Raw genomic sequence first — 21,474 nt, forward strand, 5'->3', positions numbered from 1 at the left:
GGGCTTAACTATATATATATATATATATATATATATACACTTAACTATACTATACTTAACTTATACTATATATATACTTAACTATATATATGCACTCAGCACAGGTGCTGCTTGAGGGTACAGCTTTTAATCTGTGTGCATCAAGTTACTGACTGAAATCCTTTCTTTGAGGACACTGATAGGTCTTGACACATGCTCAAACAGGCAGAGTTACTGAAGACAAAGAGAGTGGCTTTGACAATCACAAAGGTTTGAGAGACAACCAGGAATCTGGGCCAGGCTGACTGATGAGTTCATCTTCTTGGGACCATTCTGTCAAGACTAGGAGAGATGACTGTTTAATGCACAGAAACCAACACAGAGAGTCAAGAAAAATAAAAAAACAGAGAACTATGTTCCAAACAAAAGAGCAAGATAAACTTCCAGAAACCAATCTTAATGAAATGGAGGTAAGTGATTTACCCAATAGTGAAGTCACTCAGCCGTGTCCGACTCTTTGCGACCCCATGGACTGTTGCCTACCAGGCTCCTCCATCCATTGGATTTTCCAGGCAAGAATACTAGAGTGGGTTGCCATTTCCTTCTCTAGGAGATCTTCCCGACCCAGGGATTGAACCCAGGTCTCCTGCATTGTAGGCAGACGCTTTACCATCTGAACCATTATGGAAGTCCAATGTACTCAATAGTGTTTTCAAAATAATGGTGATAAGGATGCTAACTGACGTCAGGGGAGCAATGCACAAAGTGAGAATTTCAACAGAGATAGAAAATATTTAAAAGTACCAAACATAAATCACACAGCTGAAGAATACAATAATTAAACTAAAAAATTCAACAAAGGAGTTCAACTAGACTAGAAAACTGAAGGAAAAAAGATTCAGCCAGCTTACAGACAGAACAGTGGAATTCATCCAATCAGAGAAACAAAAAGAAAAAATAATGAGAAAAAGTGAAAATAGCTTAAGGGACTAATGGGCTATCATGAAAGAGAGAATATATATATTATAGGAGTCCCAGAAAGAGAAAAGGGCACAAAGCTTATTTGGAGAAATACTGGCTGAAAACTTCCCTAACCTTGATGAAACAGATATACAGGTTCAGGAAGCCCAAAAAGTATCAAATAAGATGAATCTAAAGAGACACACACAAAGACACTTTAAATTGTCCAAAATTAAAGACAAAGAATCCTAAAAACACTAGAGAAAAGTAACTTATATATAGTACAAAACCATCAGTGGATTTTTCAGCAGAAACCTTGCAGGCCAGAGAAGTGGGATGTTATAGTCAAGTGATGAAAGAAAAAATTGCCAATTAAGAATATTCTACCCAGGAACAGTATTCTCTAATCAGTAATATGAAAATACATTAAAGTATAAACCTACTAATAAAGGTAAATATATTGTTAAATTCAGAATACTCAGTATTGTAATGGTGATTCACTTAAAACTCTAGTACAAGATAAAATAATTAAAAACAACCAAATAATTTGATACACAATATAAAAAGATGTAAATTGTGACAGTAACACAAATATGGTGGCAGAAGTGTAAAAATGTAGTTTTTCTATGCATTCAAAGTTATCAGCTTAAAATAGACTGTTATGACTACAAAATGTTTTATATAAGCCTTATGGTAACCACAAAGCATAAACTTACAGTAAATATACAAAATATAAATCACAGCACAATACATATAATCAAAAGAATTCAAGAGAGGAAGAAAGGGAAAAAAAAGAAAGTACAAAAAAGCTAGAAAATAATTAACAAAATGGCAAAATAGCAAGCCAACACCTATTAATAATTACTTTAAATGTACATAGATTAAATCCTTCATTCAAAAAATACAGAGTAGCTGAATGGACAAGACCTGACTATTTGCTTTCAATGAGAGGCTCACTCCAGCTTTAAGGACACACATAGACTGAAAGTGATGGGATGGAGAAGATATTCTATGCAAACAGATAGTTTGGATTGTAAGGAGAGCAGGGGTAGCTATATTTATATCAGACAATATAGACATTAAGCCTATATAAAACTATGACAAGAGATATTATATCATGATAAAGAACTCAATCAAGAGGATGTAACAATTTAAATGATTTATGCACTCAACACTGGAGCACCTAAATATATATAAAGCAAATATTAATATTTTGAAGTGAGAAATAGGCAGAAATATAATAATAGTAGTGAATTTTGATAAGCCACTTCCAATAATGGACAGATCATCCAAACAGAAAATCAACAAGGACACACTGAATTTAAACAACAAGTTACATCAGATGGAATTAATAGACATACACAGAACATTTTATCCACTGGCAGCAGAATACATATTTTTCTCAAGTGAACACGGAACATTCTTCAGGATAGATCATATGTTAGGCCATAAAACAAGTCTTAATAAATTTAAAAAGACTGAAATCATATCAAGCATATTTTCCAACTTCAATGTTATAAAATTAGAAATCAATATAAGAGGAAAACTGGAAAATTCACAAATATGTGGAGATTAAACAACATGATTCTGAACAACCAAGGGTCATAAAAGAAATCAAAAGGAAAATTAAATAAAGAATCTGATAAAATGAAAATGGAACCACAACATACCTGAACTTATGGAATGCAGCAAAAGCAGTTCTACTAGGTAAGTTTAAAGTCTTACATTAAGAAAAAAGATCTCAAATAAACAACCTGACTATACACCTCAAGGAACTAGAAGAACAAACTAAGCCCAAAGTTAGTAGTAGGAAGAAAATGAAGATTAAAACGGAAATAAATGAAATAGAGACTAGAAAGATGATTTAAAAGATCACAGAAGCTAAGAACTGTTTTAAAAAAAACAAACACCCGCCCCCCCCCCCCCCCCCCCAGACAAACCATTAGCTAGACTAAGGGGAAAAAGACAAAGTCAGAAATGAAAGACATTACTACAGAAAACTGAGAAATACTAAGAATCATAAAAAGCTACTATAAACAATTAAATGCCAACAAGTTAGATAACATAAGAAGAAATGGATAGATTCCTAGAAACATGCAACCTACTATGACTGAATCATGAAGAATTAGAAAACTGAACAGACTAATTACTGGTAAAGAGACTGAATCAGTAATCAAAAATCTTGGATTTGACACCAAAAGCAAAGGCAACAAAAGCCAAAATAAATAAGCAGGACTACATCAAACTAAAAAGCTTCTGTACAGGAAGGAAAACCAACAACAAAATGAAAACACAACCTATGGAATGGGAGAAAATATGTGCAACCACATATCCAGTAAAGGGTTAATATCCAAACTATATAAGGAACTCCTATAACTCAAAAGCAAAAAAGAAAAAAAAAAAAAAAAACACAACAAAAAACTCATTTGAAAAAATGGGCAAAGGATCTGAACAGACTATTTTCCAAAGAAGACACACACAAGTGGCCAACAGCTATGTGTAAAAGTGCTCAATATCACTAATCATCAGGGGTATACAAATCAAAACCACAATAAGCTATCACCTCACACCTGTTAGGATGGCAATTAACAAAAAGACAAGGGATAACAAATGCTAATGAGGATGTGGAAAAAAGGGAACCCTTGTACACTGTGGAGGAATGTAAACTAGTACAGCCACTAAGGAAAACAGTATGGGGGTTCCTCAATAAATTACAAATGAACTACCATATTACCCAGCAATCCTACTTCTGAGTATATATCCAATAGGAAACAAAATCACTATCTCAAAGATATATGTGTAGTCTTGTATTTATTGAAGCATTATTCACAATAGCCAAGGAATGGAAACAAAGTAGGTATCCAGTGACACATGATAAAAAAATTTACTATTGATACTCACAATGGAATATTACTCAGCCTTAAAAAAGAAGGAAATACTATTATTACTGACAATATTGATAAATTCTGAGGGCATTATGCTCAGTAAAATAAGCAAGACTGAGACAAACACTGAGTGGTATCACTTATATGTGGCATCTTAAAAAAAAAAAAAGTTGAACTTACAGAAACAGAGAGAGAAATGCCAGTGCCTTTTGAGGTAGCAGAAATAGGCAAGGCCCAGAAAAAGGGTACAAATTTTCAGTTACAAGATGAATAAGGTCTGAGAACCTAACGTGTAACAAGGTAACTATAGTTGATAATATTCTCACAATTTTGAAATTTACTAAGTGAGAAGAATGTAAGTGTTCTTACACACAAGCACAATAAATATGTAAGGTGATGGACATATTAATTAACCCAGTGGGAATCCCATATTGTATGTACATTTTAGTAACTTACAATTTTGTCAATTATACCTCAATAAAACTGAACAAAAAGTAAAGATGCAATGACCTGAAAACTCATGAATTTCATTTCAACAAATCACTAATTATTTTAATTTGAATATGTAACCACCAAATAGCATGTTAATCATGGTAACAGAACTCTGGAGCATTAAAAAAAAAAAGGAAGCAACTCTGCCAAGAAGGGGAGAAAAAGTTCCTCATGAGTCCTACAGGAATCAGAGCTATGCATATCCTTTGAATTATTCAGGATTGTTCACAGAAATGATTTATATCTCACCAAGTTACTAGAAAGTAAAACATTCAGTTAAGAGAGAAATCACTATTTCCTCCTTATTATTATGGAAAACAGCAATATAGCCCCTTCATTTAGATCATGGGGTAGAAATTTATATATGAATAACTTCAAATTCAAAGATACTCCATTAAAAGTCCAATGGCGGCTGTTATGAAAGTCACAGGAGTAAAAGCAAAGACTTCACACTTTCTTCACAGTAGTCAGTTTCAGCAGTAAAAACTAAAAAAACTCTTAATTTAAGCTTCTTTGTCTTCATTTCCTACAATTTCACTTCAAGAAAATGGTTGTAGTGAATTGGCTGATTCTGACAAACTACTTAATAGTCTTGAGTCTTCTCTGAGGGGGAAAAAAATGAGAGAAGGCACTGGAACATTTCTAATATGGGAGGGATATTTGCTCTGATCTTCCATGCCAAACTACTTGTATCTGTACACATTTCTCAACAAAAAGGAAATGTCCATATTCTCCAAAGAATTAAACCAAAATTACCCTCATAATCTTTATTACAGACACTTTATATATTGAATTGAATGGACAGAAACAAAAATTATTTATAAGAATCTTCTTATGACCAACAAGGGCTTCCCTGATAGCTCAATTGGTAAAGAATCTGCCTGCAATGCAGGAGACTTGGGTTTGATTCCTGGGTTGGGAAGATCCCCTGGAGAAGGAAATGGCAACCCACTCCAGTATTGCTGCCTGGAGAATCCCATGGACAAAGGAGCCTGGTGGGCTACAGTCCATGGGGTCACAAGAATCAAACATGACTTAGTGACTAAAGCACCACCAAGACCAACAAGAGAGAGCCAAGAGTTAAGCGGGGAGGAAAACAAAAGGTGGCCATTTTCACATCCACTGAAATGTCCCTCTAGCATCAAGCAGCAGTTGCAAATTGCAGACAGGTGTCTAACACAGACAGTCTCTGGAGAAGTCCTTGGCCTTGGCTAATCCTATGCATATGCACACCTGTTATCTTCAGTTATAATACAACTCTATGGCTGGTGTTGTAGGATCTTAAGCAAAGCCATTTTCAGATGGTTTGTGGGGGGAAATGGCCTATTTAACTAATTAACTAATTTTTATTGGAGTATTGTTGATTTACAATGTTGTGTTAGTTTCAGGTGTACAGCAAAGTGAATCAGTTATACATATACATATATTCATGCTTTTTAAGATACTCTTCCCACAATGGCCATTACAGAGTATCAAGTAAAGTTCTCTGTGCTACACAGCAGGTCCTTATTAGTTATCTATTTTATATTATAATAGTGTGTATACATCAGTTCCAATCTCCTAACTTATCCCTTTCCCCAAATTCCTAATTTATTTATCCCACTCATCTTTCCTCTTTGGTAACCGTAAGTTTGTTTTCTATTTCTGAAACTCTATTTCTATTTCGTAGATAAGTTCATTTGTACCCTTTTCTTAGATTCCACATATAAGCGATATCATATGATATTTATCTTTCTGTGTCTAACTTACTTTACTCAATATGAGAAACTCTAGGTCTACCTATGTTGCTATAAATGGCATTATTTTGTTCTTTTATTTTATGACTGAGTTATATTCCACACTATATATGTACCACATCTTGTTTATCTAGTTCTCTGTTGATGGAAATTTCAGTTGCTTCCATTATTGTAAATTATTGTAAATTTATTGTAAATAGTGCTGATTATTGTAAATAGTGCTACAATGAACACTGTGCTGTATGTATCTTTTTCAACTAGGGTTTTCAACTTTTTTGGATAAATACCCAGGAGTGGGATTGCTGGATCATACAGTAGCTATATTTTTAGTTTTAAGGAACTTCTACACTGTTCTCCATAGTGACTGCACCAATTTACATTCCCAGCAACATTGTAGGAGGGTTCCCTTTTCTCCGCACTGTCTCCAGCATTTATTTGTTTGTAGATTAAAAAAAAATTCTACTTTTCCATGGAAAAGTAGAAAAACATTGAATAAACCAGAGATCTTCTTGAGCCAAAATTCTGTTTTCATATATAGCAATTTAGATGTGTATTTCCTGCCTTGATTAAGGATTCCTCAATACAGTTGATTGTGTTTTACTATTATTACTATATTTTCCACTTACTTGTATATAAAATGTCCATAATGCCTGCATCTAAGATTTACTGGGAGGATAACATGAAACGAAAGTGTCTGCCTTGAGATGACGCTTATACTCGGGGGGGCGGGAGTGGGGGTGGAGGGTGATCTATGCACCTAAGGTTTTACAGAGCATACCTCACTCAGGCTAAAAAGGAACACAAAATCAGGGTATCTTTCTGATTTAAATTACTCAACAAACAACATGAAACAAATGAGTCATTTGTTTCATGTTGTTTGTTGGGTATCCTCTTTAAACAGGATTGCAAAGAGTCAGGCACAATTGTAAGCATGCTTGCATACACACACACACAAATGAAAACTGAGTGTTCGTTACTGAGTCATTTCCAACTCTTTGTGACGCCATGGACTGTACCCCGCCAGGGTCTTCTATCCATGGAATTCTCCAGGCATGAATACTGGAGTAGGTTGCCATTCCCTTCTCCAGGGGATCTTCCTGACCCAGGGGTCAAACTTGGATTTCCCACATAAGCAAGCAGATTCATTACTGTCTGAACCACCAAGGAAGCACATATATGTATGTATGTATATATACATATATATATATATATTTCCATCACTACTGCTTTGAAAGAAAGACAAGGAATTACAGCAAGGTTAAGAAGAATAACAGAGTGCCTGATGAACTTTTGACACCATTCTCACACTTTGCCTTCGATCCTTTATAAGTCACCCTTTCATTGTGCTCTGGGACGTATTCCCACTTAGGCACTCCTGTAATTTATGATCTTTGCTCTACTGTATCATGATTTTTTCTCTCACTACTAGACCATTCCCATAAATATGCAAATATGTACTGGTACCGCCCATCTTTTAACAAAATAACACAAAAAAGACCAATCACCAACAGAAAACAAAAGTTCTTCTTTGACCCCATGTGACCTCTACCACATGCATGGTCTCTATTGCCTCACCACCTATTCTTTCGTCAACTTCCTGAAATGGGGTTCCCTTCCCAGCAGTCCACTAAAAGCACTCTTGTCTATGTCATGAGCAATCTCCATGTTGCCAAATAAAAGTTTGTCTGTCCTCTTTTTAACTGTACCCAGCAGCATTTAGCCCAGTTAACTACCATCACTTCCTTCTAGAAATACTTTTTTTCTCTCAGCTTTTCAATAAACAATTCTCTTGCTACTCTTTCTATCTCACTAGCTCATCCTCTTGAGTAGTTATTCATATACTCTCAGACATGATCCTGGATTTTTGCATTTCTTCTCTCTCCACATAATATCCCAAGTTGATTTCATTCATGTCTAGAGCATTAAAACACTGACATGTTTTTGATGGCCAGATTCCTTACTGTAATCTTGATATCCAAGTTTACATATTCAAGTGCCTATATAATGTTTTCATTTCAATGTCTAGTAGGTGTCTCATATTTAACCTGCCCCTTGTGGACCTTGGGGCTTCCCGGTGACTCAGATGGTAAAGAATCTGCCTGCAATGCAGGAGACCTGAGTTTGATCCCTGGGTTGGGAATATCCCTGGGGAAGGGAATGGCAACCCACTCCGGTATTCCTTCCTGGAGAATTCCAAGGACAGAGGAGCCTGGCAGGCTACAGTCCATGGGGTCACAAAAAGTCGGACATGACTCAGCAACTAACACTTTGGACCTCCCAGAGGCCGCCTTAGAACAAGACCCAGTTTCCCCCTCAGTCAGTCTCTCCCATTAGGAAGCTTCCATAAGCCTCCTATCCTTCTCCAACAGAGAGCAGACAGACTGAAAACCACAATCACAGTAAACTAATCATCTGATCACATGGTCCACAGCCTGGTCTAACTCAATGAAACTATCAGCCATGCCGTGTAGGGCCACCCGATATGGACAGGTCATGGTGGAGAGTTCTGACAAAACGTGGTCCACTGGAGAAGGGAATGGCAAACCACTTCAGTATTCTTGCCGTGACTGAAGAAGGAATTCATAGGGCCTGGACTCCATCTTAGGCCTGTTCATGCTGATCATGCTCGGTCATCTCTCCAATGGACTCTGAACTCTGTGTTTAGTGTCTATGGAAACGACAACAGAAGGATAAGTCCCCCTCCGGACTGGGGAATCTTGAAGATCGTATCCCGGTTACTCATCGCCTAAGAGAACACATACACTAATCACCCCTTCCTCCAGACAGGCCATAAGTTTCTCTGTACCTGTCGGAGTGTAACCTCGTGCTTATTGATTATTGGATAATTGTTTAACTGTCTGAGCACATGGCACATGAGTGATGGGGTTATTGCGATTGTATTTACCCTTCCTTAGTTTATGTAAGTCTCAAGGAATTTAGGGTGGTGGGTTTGGACATGTACACACGGGGTATAAGATTTTCACAAATGCTGGTTGGGGTCCTTGGCTAAGAGGAGACTCTGCCTTGGGCCTGCCGGTGTAATAAACTGCACTCCACTATCTGCATTGTCCTTCTGAGTGAGTTTGTTTCCCAGAATGTGTGGCTACAACATGAGAACCCTATGAACAGTATGAAAAGGCAAAAAGATAGGACACTGAAAGATGAACTCCCCAGGTCAGTAGGTGCCCAATATGCTACTGGAGATCAGTGGAGAAATAGCTCCAGAAAGAAGGAAGAGACAGAGACAAAGCAAAAACAACACCCCGTTGTGGATGTGACTGATGATGGAAGTAAAGTCAGATGCTCTAAAGAGCAATACTGCATAGGAACCTGAAATGTTAGGTCCATGCATCAGGGCAAATTGGAAGTGGTCATACGGGAGATGGCAAGAGTGAACATAGACATTTTAGGAATCTGCAAACAAAAATGGACTGGAATGGGTGAATTTAACTCATGCGGCCACTGTATCTACTACTGTGGGCAATAATCCCTTAGAAGAAATGGAGTAGCCATCATAGTCAACAAAAGAGTCTCAAAAGCAGTACTTGGATGCAATCTCAAAAATGACAAAGTGATCTCTCTTCGTTTCTAAGGCAAACCATACACATCACAGTAATCCAAGTCTATGCCCCAACCAGTAATGCTGAAGAAGCTGAACAGTTCTGTGAAGACCTACAAGACCTTATAGAACTAACACCCAAAACACATGTCCTTTTCATCTTAAGAGGACTAGAATGCAAAAATAGGAAGTCAAGAAATAACTGGAGTAATGGGCAAATTTGGCCTTGGAGTACAGAATGAAGCAGGGCAAAGGCTAACAGAGTTTTGCCAAGAGAACGCACTGTCATAGAAACACCCTCTTCCAACAACACAAGAGGAGACTCTACAAATGGACATCACCAGATGATCAATACTGATTATATTCTTTGCAGCCAAAGATGAAGAAGCTCTACACAGACAGAAAAAACAAGACTGGGAGCTGACTGTGGCTCAGATCATGAACTCCTTATTGCCAAATTCAGATTTAAATTGAAGAAAGCAGGGAAAACCACTAGACCATTCAGATATGACCTAAATCAAATCCCTTACGATTATACAGTGGAAGTGACAGACAGATTCAAGGGATTAGATCTGTTAGACAGAGTGCCTGAAGAACTATGAATGGAGGTTCGTGACATTGTACAAGAGACAGGGATCAAGACCATCCCCATGGAAAAGAAAAGCAAAAAGGCAAAATGGTTGTCTGAGGAGGCCTTACAAATAGCTGTGAAAAGAAGAGAAGTGAAAGGCAAAGGAGAAAAGGAAAGATATACCATTTGAATGCAGAGTTCCAGAGAATAGCAACGAGAGATAAAAAAGCCTCCCTCAGTGATCAACGCAAAGAAATAGAGGAAAACAATAGAATGGGAAAGACTAGAGATCTCTTCAAGAAAATTAGAAACACAAAGAGAGCATTTCATGCAAAGATGGGTACAATAAAGGACAGAAATGGTATGAACCTAACAGACGCAGAAGATATTAAGAAGAGGTGGCAGGAATACACAGAAGAACTATACAAAAAAGATCTTCACAACACAGATAATCACAATGGTGTGATCACTCACCTAGAGCCAGACATCCTGTAATTGCTGGAAAACTCAGGAGTGGCCACAGGACTGGAAAAGGTCAGTTTTCATTCCAATCCCAAAGAAAGGCAATGCCAAAGAATGCTCAAACTACCGCACAATTGTACTCATCTCACACGCTAGTAACATAATGCTCAAAATTTTCCAAGCCAGGATTCAACAGTACATGAACCATGAACTTCCAGATGTTCAGCTGGATTTAGAAAAGGAGAGGAACCAGAGATCAAATTGCCAACATCCACTGGATCATCAAAAAAGCAAGAGAGTTCCAGAAGAACATCTACTTCTACTTTATTGACTATGCCAAAGCCTTTGACTATGTGGATCACAACAAACTGTGGAAAATTCTTAAAGAGATGGGAATACCAGACCACCTGACCTGCCTCCTGAGAAATCTGTAGGCAGGTCAAAAAGCAACAGAACTGGACAACAGAACATCACATTTATGGCAGAAAGAGAAGAAGAACTAAAGACCTCTTTATCAAAGTGAAAGAGGAGAGTGAAAAAGTTGGCTTAAAACTCAACATTCAGAAAACTAAGATCATGGCATCTGGTCCAATTCACTTCATGGCAAATAGATGGGGAAACAATGGGAACAGTGGCTGACTTTATTTTCTTGGGCTCCAAAATCACTGCAGATGGTGACTGCAGCCATGAAAAGACACTTGCTCCTTGGAAGAAAAGTTATGACCACCCTAGACGGCATATTAAAAAGCAGAGACATTGCTTTGCCAACAAAGGTCCATATAGTCAAAGCTCTGGTTTTTCCAGTGGTCATGTATGGATGTGAGAGTTGGACTATAAAGAAAGCTGAGTGCCGAGGAATTGATGCTTTTGAACTGTGGTCTTGGAGAAGACTCTTGAGAGTCCCTTGGACAGCAAAGAACTCCACCAGACTTTCACAGGGAAGATCAAGGGAGAGTTCAGATAAAGCTCCCATCATGGGTCTAGCTGGGGCAGAGGAACAGCAACCTCTGGAAAATCTGCCCAGACTCTTCTTCTGGCCTTCATCTGCAAGCAGCACCACCTGAAGGCATTAGGCTGAGGCTGCTGCCACTGGAGGAGGGGAACTCTGACCAGAGTAACCTCCTTATCTCATTTAAGTGGAGAAGGAACCTCACAGAGCAAAGTGCTCTAAGATCACAGACAGAGACAGTGGAGACTGAAAGACAGGAGCACAGGTGCAGGGAAAATCTCTGACCCTAGAATAAGAGCCAAAATTCTTCTGAATGGCCAATACTGTGTACTCCAAAGAGTGAGATTCATCACAACATTAGAGAATGCTCCACTCATCCTCAGCACACCAGTGTGCTAGCAAACCTCATAATGACAGTGGAGTATAACTGGAGGACTGCCAAGAGACAGGTTTCCTCAGGGAACCACACAAAGGGAAGACCTAGAGCCAAAAGAGGGGACAAAAAAATAGTCACTAGAGAAAACTGAAGTCTATAGTGCTCATAGCAACAACCAACTTCAAACATAGACTGATTCCTGGCTAGATTAACACAAATCTCCACACTAAAGGCCCCTTTACCTCAGTTTCCATTGCCCTGTACATGGCTGGCTTTCAACAACAACAAAAAATAAAGACATTAAAAAATAAGAAATTAATACAGCCTGAAAAGATAAAGCCATCATCAGAACAAAACCCACATATCACAAAGATGTTGGAACTATCAGAGAGGGAATTTTAAATAACTTATGATAAGCTCTAAGGGTATACTTATAAGTATACTTATATAAGTATATAAGTATACTTATATACAAGTATAAGTATACTTATAAGAAGAGACACCAGAGAACTTACATACTGTCACTCTCCCCTTGTGTACATGCGCCAAGGAAAGGACATGGGACGATACACTGAGAAGGTGGTCTTCTGCTGCCAGGAAGAGAGCTCTCATCAGAAACCAACCATGCTAGCACCCTGACCTTCAACATCCAGCCTCCTAGACTGTGAGAAAATTAAGTTTTCTCATGTAAGCCACCTGCTCTGTGGTGTTTTGTCATGGCAGTCCAACCTTCCCTAGGTTTACTGAATGCCTTCTTCACTATCGTGGTTTCCACACAGCATTGCTTCTGATCATGGAACTCACTTAGCAGCAAAAGAAGTGGAGCAATGGACCCATACACATGGAATTTACTGGTCTTACCACCATCCTGAAGCAGCTTGCTCTCCAGAATGGTGTTATGACCTTTGGAAGACCGAGTTGCAACACCAGTTAGGTGGCAGTACCTTGCAGGTCTAGGCTAAGGATCTCCAGAAGGCTGTCTATACTTTGAATCAGCATCCAATATATGGTACTGTTTCTCCAGGAAGCTAGGGGTGAAAGTGGAAGTGGCACCATTCACTAGGAAAATTTCTGGTTTCCTTTTCTTACAAATAAATGTTCTGTTGGCCTAGAGATCTTGGTTCCAAATGGGGGAATGCTTCCATAAGGAGATACACAATGATCCCACTGAACTGAAAACAATGCCAGCTAGGCCTTGTGGGTTCCTCAAGCCTCTGAATCAAAAGGTAAATAAGGAAGTGCTGGCTGGGGTGACTGACCCTGGTCACTAAGGGGGAATTGGTACTACTCCTCAATGGAGGTGAAGAAGAATATGACTAGAATATAGGAGAACCCTTAGGGTATCTCTTAGTATTATCATGCCCTGTGATAAGGTGAAAGGAAAACTACAACCCAATCCATGCCGGACTACTAACAGGCCAAACCCTTCCAGAATGAAGGTTCAGGTCACCCCATAACTAGCAGAGATGCTCACTGAAGACAAAGGGGTAGTGGCCAGTGGAAGAAGGTAACTATAAATACCAACTACATCCACTTGACTGGTTACAGAAATGAAGACTGGAATTGTCGTAAGTATTCCCTTCTTATTTTGCTGTGAGTATGTTTGTGTGTATATGTATCTTGTTCTATTTCCACTCTTATTCTCTAATCATGTAACAAAAGATGTACTGACTTTGTGTCATGGTATTTCAGTACTGTTAATTTTATATTATAGCATTTAAGTTAGGGGATAGAAAGGAGAAGGATAAACATCATTCAAGGACTTTACTTCCTCTTCTGGGAAAGGGGTTAATTCATTTTCAGTTTCATGCAGGATAGAACTTTCTGGCCAACCCAATACTTTGAAGGAAATATACTCAGAATCCATAAAGGGGATCTCACCTAACCCTGGTTAGAGAGGAGGGTGGGGCAAGGCAGGAAAGGCTAACTGGGTTGAGTTAAGATCTGAGGAGTGAGCAGGCTGTTATTAAGTAAGGTAGAAAAGAGGGTGGAGGTGAGAGAAGAGTGTTCTAGACAGAAATTCTGGGGAGGGAAGGTGCATAGGACTATAGGATCACACACAGCAGGCTTCATGGGATAGGTGGCTGACCAAACAGAAACTACTAACCATTTTCTTCAGTCTCTTCTCTTCTCTTTTTTTCTCAAGCTGAGCCTCCTTTTCTTCTGCCTCCCTCTTCTGACGCTCCTCCTCTTGGGCCTTTAACTGGGCCTGATCAAGATTAGAATTTGTAAAAATCAATTTGCACAGAAATAAGATTGTTTATGTTGAGGAAAGTCCACTATCTACCAAAGTGCTCACCCAGTCTGGAAGAAGCCTGCACTATGTATTAAAAGTAGAAAACCCAAGTAACAGGTGGTCAGTTGTATAACTTAACTGTTTCTCCAAAGGGATTCTCTTCTACTTGGGAAGATGAGGCTGAACATGAATGAGACCATTAACTTTTCATCATAAAATGATTACTCTTTAGTTCTTATTTCATTTATGAAATACTAAATCCAAACTATACACAGTATAAGAAAAAATTTTCTTCCATTTCACCAAAACAAACAAAACTGTTAGAACTATTTATTTTTTCTTGCATGCTCAGTCGCTTTAGTTGTGTCCGAACCTTTGTGACTCTATGGACTGTAGCCTGCCAGGCTCCTCTTTCCATGGAATTCTCCAGGCAATAATACTGGAGTGGATTGCCATTCCCTTCTCCAGGGAATCCTCCCGATCCAGGGACTGAACCTGGGTCACCTGCATCACAGGCAGATTCTTTACTGCTGAGCCACCAGGGAAGCCCCTACAAAATTTCCTTTTGGCAGTCCAGATCAAGACTTTGGAAGGTTAAGAATTTCCCACCTTTAAACTATAAGCAAGGTGAAAAGACAGCCTTCAGAATGGGAGAAAATAATAGCAAACAAAGCAACTGACAAAGAATTAATCTAAAAATATACAAGCAGCTCCTGCAGCTCAATTCCAGAAAAATAAACAACCCAATCAAAAAATGGGCCAAAGAACTAAACAAACATTTCTCCAAAGAAGACATACAGATGGCTAACAAACACATGAAAAAAAAAAAGATGCTCAACATCACTCATTATCAGAGAAATGCAAATCAAAACCACAATGAGGTACCATCTCAGGCCAGTCAGAATGGCTGCTATCAAAAAGTCTATAAACAATAAATGCTGGAGAGGGGGTGGAGAAAAAGGAACCCTCTTACACTGTTGGTGGGAATGCAAACTAGTACAGTCACTATGGAGAACAATGCGGAGATTCCTTAAAAAACTGGAAATAGAACTTCCATACAACCTAGCAATCCCACTGCTGGGCATACACATTGAGGAAACCAGAATTGAGAGACATGTGCACCCCAATGTTCATCACAGCACTGTGTACAACAGCCAGGGCATGGAAGCAACCTAGATGTCCACTGGCAGACGAATGGATAAGAAAGCTGTAGTACATATACACAATGGAATATTACTCAGCCATTAAAAAGAATGCATTTGAATCCATTCTAATGAGGAGGATGAAACTGCAGCATATTATACAGAGTAAAGTAAGTCAGAAAGAAAGACACCAATACAGTATACTAACACATATATATGGAATTTAGAAAGATGCTAACGATGACCCTATATCTGAGACAGCAAAAGAAGACACAGATGTAAAGAAAAGTCTTTTTGACTCTGTGGGAGAAGGCAAGGGTGGGATGATTTGAGAGGGTAGCGTTGAAACATGTTACTATCATATGTGAAGTGAATCGCCGGTCCAGGTTCAATGCATGAGACAGAGTGCTCAGGGCTGGTGCACTGGGATGACCCTGGGGGATGGGATGGGGAGGGAGGTGGGAGGGGTGTTCTGGATGGGGAACACACGTGTGCCCATGGCTTATTCATGTTGATGTATGGCAAAAACCACTATAATACTGTAAAATAATTAGCCTCCAATTAAAAAAAAAAATTACCCACCTTTGTAAACTTATCAGGTTGAACATTCACCCATTACACATCAGTCTTGGTTATGTGTAAATCTCCTAATTTGCTAGCTCTATCAACTTTCAAAACATTTCATTGTTGCTATACTAATGATGCTGATGCTCCTTCTCTTCATTTTCCTGAAACTATTACAGAGTTCAGGCCAGGAGGCAAAAAGCCATATCCAAAGTTGGTGTTATGCTACTGTCTTAGTGGCCTTAAACAACCTAGGTTTCAGTTTTTAATGAAGGTCTATACAGATCCTTTTTCTTGCCTCAGTTTGCATTCTTGATTTATTACCAATTTCTCCTCTTCTTGTTTTTTCTTCTTCTCTGCCAAGATCCGCCTACGTTCAGCTCGCTGAACTGCTCTCTCTTCCATGGCTAGAAAACAGTAAGAGTTCCAATATAAAATATATAAGGAACACTGGAAAATAAATGTCTCCATTTTATGGTAAAATTTAGTGTTAAAGTTTTCTTTTCTATATTTCACAATGCCAAATATATATATATACACACACACACACATATATATGTGTATATATATGTGCATAAAATTTATATAAAAATACAATTACAGAAATTGTAATTATACAGTGTGTATAGGTATATACACACATACACACACATCCTACAGGTTAAGGACTGATAATCCCATCCTTGGCCATGATGAACAATTTTCAGATTATGTTTTTGTTCACATTTCTATTAGAATAATTGTTCACTGGTTGAAATAAGATAATGCGTCTTGAAGAAACTTTTAGTACGTGAAATCCAGAAACCAGAATTTTAATTTGGCAATTCCTTTAATGAATGTCAAAAACTTTAATTACATCTAACAAATATTTTGAGAACAGAATCACTCCTCAAATACCATTGAATTTGCTACTTTCTCCTAGGTTACTATGTATGTCTGTATATGTGACAACAACAACAAACAAACTGAGGTTTGGGGTCATGATGCCCACATTTTAAACCAGTTTTAGGGCCGGGATATCCAGATGGGCAGGAAATGGAATTGTACTAGGCATCTGAAGAACTGGCATCTGAACAAATTTAAGTGTCAGACTCCTGTTCTTGACAGTTTATTAAATATCAATCCAAAAGAAGCAAATGTGCAAGATGGCCTGATAATATGACTCTGTCACCAGCTGAGGTTTCATGCAGAGGGGCATGGGTGGGAGGAGTATCAAGTTCTGCTCACCTAACTCAGCCAATGGTTACTTTAGGTTCCTTGTGCTATGTTACAGAGAAGAAAATTGAAGTCCAAGTTTCAAGAATTAAACAAAAAACCCAGCAGGCAATTTCTTATAGATATAAAGTGTTGGTTTTGCTGGAAAAAGAATAGTGTGGCACACAGATGGCAGGAATGAGACTGTCTTTAAGGAGGCAGAAACAAGATTAGAGGATTAAAGTGAGAGCCCCAAGAGGCAGAGCCTGTGGTAATATGCCCTTTTTTCATCTTTTCTAGAGCTAGTCATTAAAGATTACCTGAAAATAGCCAGGTGTTCCAAAACATGCTAACTCTTTGATCAAATAATAATTTCTTAAAAATAATCAAACCAAACTGGGCACTTCCTGATCATCCTTAATGATGGACAAAGAGATCATAAACTGCTAACTTGGCAGAGAGTCAATGCACAGATGGCTGATTTTTTTCATTAACAGGAAGGGACTTCAGGTACAGTGTACTTCTGGTGATATCACTTCCTGTCAGGGCAGCAATCCTACCACAGGTAAAAAGTCAGATTTATAAGCCACAATAAAATTGTCAAAGTGCTTACCACTTCACACAAACATATGTTCAGTGCATCACTAAGGACAGAGTAAAAACAACTAGCAGTTTCACTAGGTGAGTTCTAAGGAATGCTTCTCTTTTCATAGTATGGTTTGGTTTAAACAATTCCTATGCATATCAAAAATGTTATTAAAATGTCTGGCTTATAGATTTCATTCTAGAAGCCTGTCATCAAGGCACAGTTCATTATAAAATGATGTAATAACTTGATGTAGATTACTGTAAACGGATCTGTATTTTAATGTTAAAAAAAAGTACAATGACAGGTGACCTTGAGTGTTTATTCTTAGAAGCTACTCAATTTCTTTGTGAACTGTCCCATTTTAAAAACACAATCCAAATCTCAAATTACAAAAAAATGATTAAACCTTTCAGCAATGTTTTGTTTTTGTACTGGCCAGGAGGACCAGAAAGTTTGGCAGGAGGGGTAGGGAAAAAGTCATGATGTTCTCTGGTGTATCTACTTGTCACGTATCTACCCATCTTAGACTTTGACCAGGTTCTGCTAAGTCTCAAAACCCAACAGTTGCCAGGATTCAGTTCCAACATATCCTACTCCAGGAGGAAAGATAACCATAACCCAGGTCCCACAGAGATAGCCCTGCCTTTCAGTATGGGATGGGGCGCCATCAACTGCCTTGGATTCCTTCTGGGTCCAGAAAGAGAATTTCGGGAGTCACTACCTTCAGTCCCAAGGAAAGCAACAGGTGAACTGGGGGGAAAAAAAAGGGAAAAGAATTCAGACCAATCACTAATTTCAGAACTCAAAGTCTTTTACAAACTTTAATTAATCCTTACTCTCTGAAATAACTATGTATACCCATTCAATAAATTGTTATAATGAGGCATGGAAAGGTTGAGTGATTGGCCTGAGTCTATGATGTGAGTCAGGTGCTCTGACTCCCAACCCAGTGCTTCAGATCAATACATACTGCCCACTTCTTACCCTACCATTTATCACATATACTGAGTATATCACAAGCATGTCTAAAACCATTTTAAAGAGCTTTTGAGAAATTTGGACTATTATTCTAGGTTCAAAGATGTTTATCTCTAACAACTACAGACTTAAGCTAGGTAAATAGCCATCCCTTAGGGCTGCTCCATTTAGACCTGATATTGTCTGACCTGGCTTCTCAGTCCTAAACATAATCAGGAATCCAGAAATCGAGTTAGAGCAAGTAAGCATTTTTCTCTTTTACTGGTAGAGTGACAGAGCTCCTCAGACAAAGGCAGCTACAATACAGTTGCTAACTGTATACAACTGGATCCTTATAGGCAGCCACTTGCCTTAAATACCTTTTGGTACCTCTCACATACCAATCACAATGTATGGGGCCTCTCTGCTTTGCACATGCAATAAGCAATTATGGAGTCTGGATGCTGGGTAAAATTGAGGAGCCTTCTGACTACAAAGTAAAAAAACAAAAAACAAAAAACAAAGACTCCAGAGAGTGTTCCAATACAATGAACATACTTTGGAAGCACCTGACAGATTCCTTCCCATTCATCTCCTCCCGGGTTTGACAGCTGGCAGCTCTGTGGGTGTGTAAGCCCTACTGCCCGCTGAGCCTCTGCCAGCCGCTGGTTTTCCTTCAGCTCCAGAATTGTTTTCTGCTGTTTCTGAAGTTTCTTCTTCTGCTTTTCAATCAGCTGCTGCTGGAAGATATGGCGGTTGCAGAAATGACTCATGCAAACAGGTTCTGCTTTCCGGCTGCTGGTTCTGAACTTCTTTTTGTTACCAGGCTGTTGGGAGGGCTCATCACCTGGGCCCTTGTGTGGCTTACTGTCAGACGTATCTGGAGGGGCCTTTTGGAGGGGAACCTGCAAGATGCTCTTTGTTGGTCTTCCTGGGTAGTAGCTGGGCAGACAACCACTACTCCCCGAGGGAGGCTTTTCCCACAAAGCAGGGACAGCAGACACCTGAGAGATAAGGGATATGTTGTATCTCATCCATTTAAAGGACTGTGCTGATGAGCTCTATCTCCCCCCAGTCAGCGCCGCTCTGTTCAATGGCACAACTGCCCTGACCCCAGTCATGGCTGCTGTGGGCTTCTGCCCGGCTATCTCAGAGGCTGCCAGTCTTAGCCTTGTGAGTCACTCTTAGAATGTGTACTGTTGCTCACCACAGAACCTGGTGGGACAGTGGGTACAATCACAGAAACTATTGCCATGGCCAGGATATTTGTGATCAGAAAAATATGCTCTTAGAAATATCTAATTTGGATAGTTCATTTAGAAATTGGGCATGATTACTCCACATATACATCCCAGGAATTTAATCTGCATGAACTGACCCTGAATTTTGCAGGAAATGGGCTTCCCTGGTGGCTCAGATGGTAAAGAATCTGCCTGCAATGCAGGAGATCCAGGTTCGATTCCTGGGTTGGGAAGATCCCCTGGAGAAGGGAATAGCTACCCACTTAAGTATTCTTGCCTGGAGAATTCCATGGACAGAGGAGCCTGGTGGGCTGCAGTCCATGGAGTTGCAAATAATCAGACCCGACTGAGCAACTAACACTTTCACTTTACAAGAAATTGAAAATATTATGGCAAAGTACATATTCTTTCTCAAGAATGCTTGACAACTAAAGAAAAACTTTACAAATCAATAATAGCTCTTTAATAATAACAGCTCTTTAATGACAGTTCTTCCAATGTCTCTCTTGCCACTAATAAATTAATCACAGGGTATTTATCTATTTCAGGATCAAGGCCTGGATTAAACCATACTGTCTCCAGCTATTCCAAAGAATTTATTTGGGGGAAGTGTTTGCAAGCCCACTGGGCAAATACCTACATTAGTCTACCCACTGGGTAGACTAATGCTACCTAATATTTTGTATTAGCATAAGGCTTAATAGTTTTTAAGGCTTTATCACATAAATCTCATTTAACAGATTAAGGTGTTGTTCTCAATTATAAATTCTATACAGATGGGAAAGAAACAGACTCATTAATCAGAAAAAGTTATGCTGGTTAAAATAATGTCACAGTTAAAATGTTTCTTCTTGAATAGTTTGATTCCATGGTCTGATCAGTTTTTGATTCTGTCATCCACAGTGGTGTTAGGAGAAAAATACTATAAACTATCTTGTATCATAGAAGCTTCTAGCTCCATCAGGGTGCCTTACTTGGGAACTCATAGATAATTTTCATGATGATGGAAATATTTTCCATAGACTCAGCGAAAGCGAAAGATGTAATATATGGAAACTCTGAAATGTTAAAATACTTTAAAAAATAGCCTTCTATTTCAGAAATGTCAGTGGACATTTATTCATGAGAACACCTGCTTAAGCAATTTAGTGTCAAGCAGCGTATGTGTTTTAGGTCCTTTTAAACTTTGTGGTAATGATGCATTATTAACCCAGCAAGACTATAAAAGCCTTGAGTACAGCAACAAGATTTCTTTTGGATCATGGTAACTTTTAAGGTGAAAATAAGAGAATGAAAGAAAATCTTAATGGTACAGATTGTATCATTAAACATTTTTGTTTAATGGTACAAATTGTACCATTGTACCATTAAACAGGACTTTTCTGTTTCTCTAATTGAGCCCAATTAGAGAAAATCTCCTCTATTAGCTAACTGATAATTTCAAAAAATTTCAAGGTGTAAGATATGTGTTCATAGTACATATGTCCCTCTGATGGTATAATTACTGAGCATCTAAGTATAGATTTTATATATTCATTTGTTCATGTTACACTGTATACTCTGGGCAAGATGAGAATTTATC

At 38.6% G+C, this 21,474-nt stretch overlaps 1 protein-coding gene across 5 annotated transcripts in view; it reads right to left on the reverse strand.

Annotated features, from left to right (window-relative positions):
* The window catches only part of CCDC191 (coiled-coil domain containing 191), a 94,771-nt gene that overhangs the window by 21,220 nt on the left and 52,077 nt on the right, over positions 1-21,474 (reverse strand). For 3 of the 5 annotated variants that reach the window (XR_010664280.1, XM_065943651.1, XM_065943650.1), the window contains exons 10-13: positions 19,210-19,655; positions 18,338-18,444; positions 16,236-16,318; positions 14,077-14,178 (exon numbers count right to left, since the gene is read on the reverse strand). Coding sequence is in view for 4 of the 5 variants with exons in the window: in XM_065943651.1 (XP_065799723.1) it covers positions 14,077-14,178; positions 16,236-16,318; positions 18,338-18,444; positions 19,210-19,655 (738 nt within the window). In the remaining variant the exon portion in view is untranslated. The remainder of the gene's footprint in view (positions 1-14,076; positions 14,179-16,235; positions 16,319-18,337; positions 18,445-19,209; positions 19,656-21,474) is intronic. The other 2 variants (XM_065943652.1, XM_065943653.1) reach the window with 2 other exon arrangements.

This window comes from Muntiacus reevesi, chromosome 8 (assembly GCF_963930625.1).
Source record: "Muntiacus reevesi chromosome 8, mMunRee1.1, whole genome shotgun sequence".
NCBI lineage: Eukaryota > Metazoa > Chordata > Mammalia > Artiodactyla > Cervidae > Muntiacus > Muntiacus reevesi.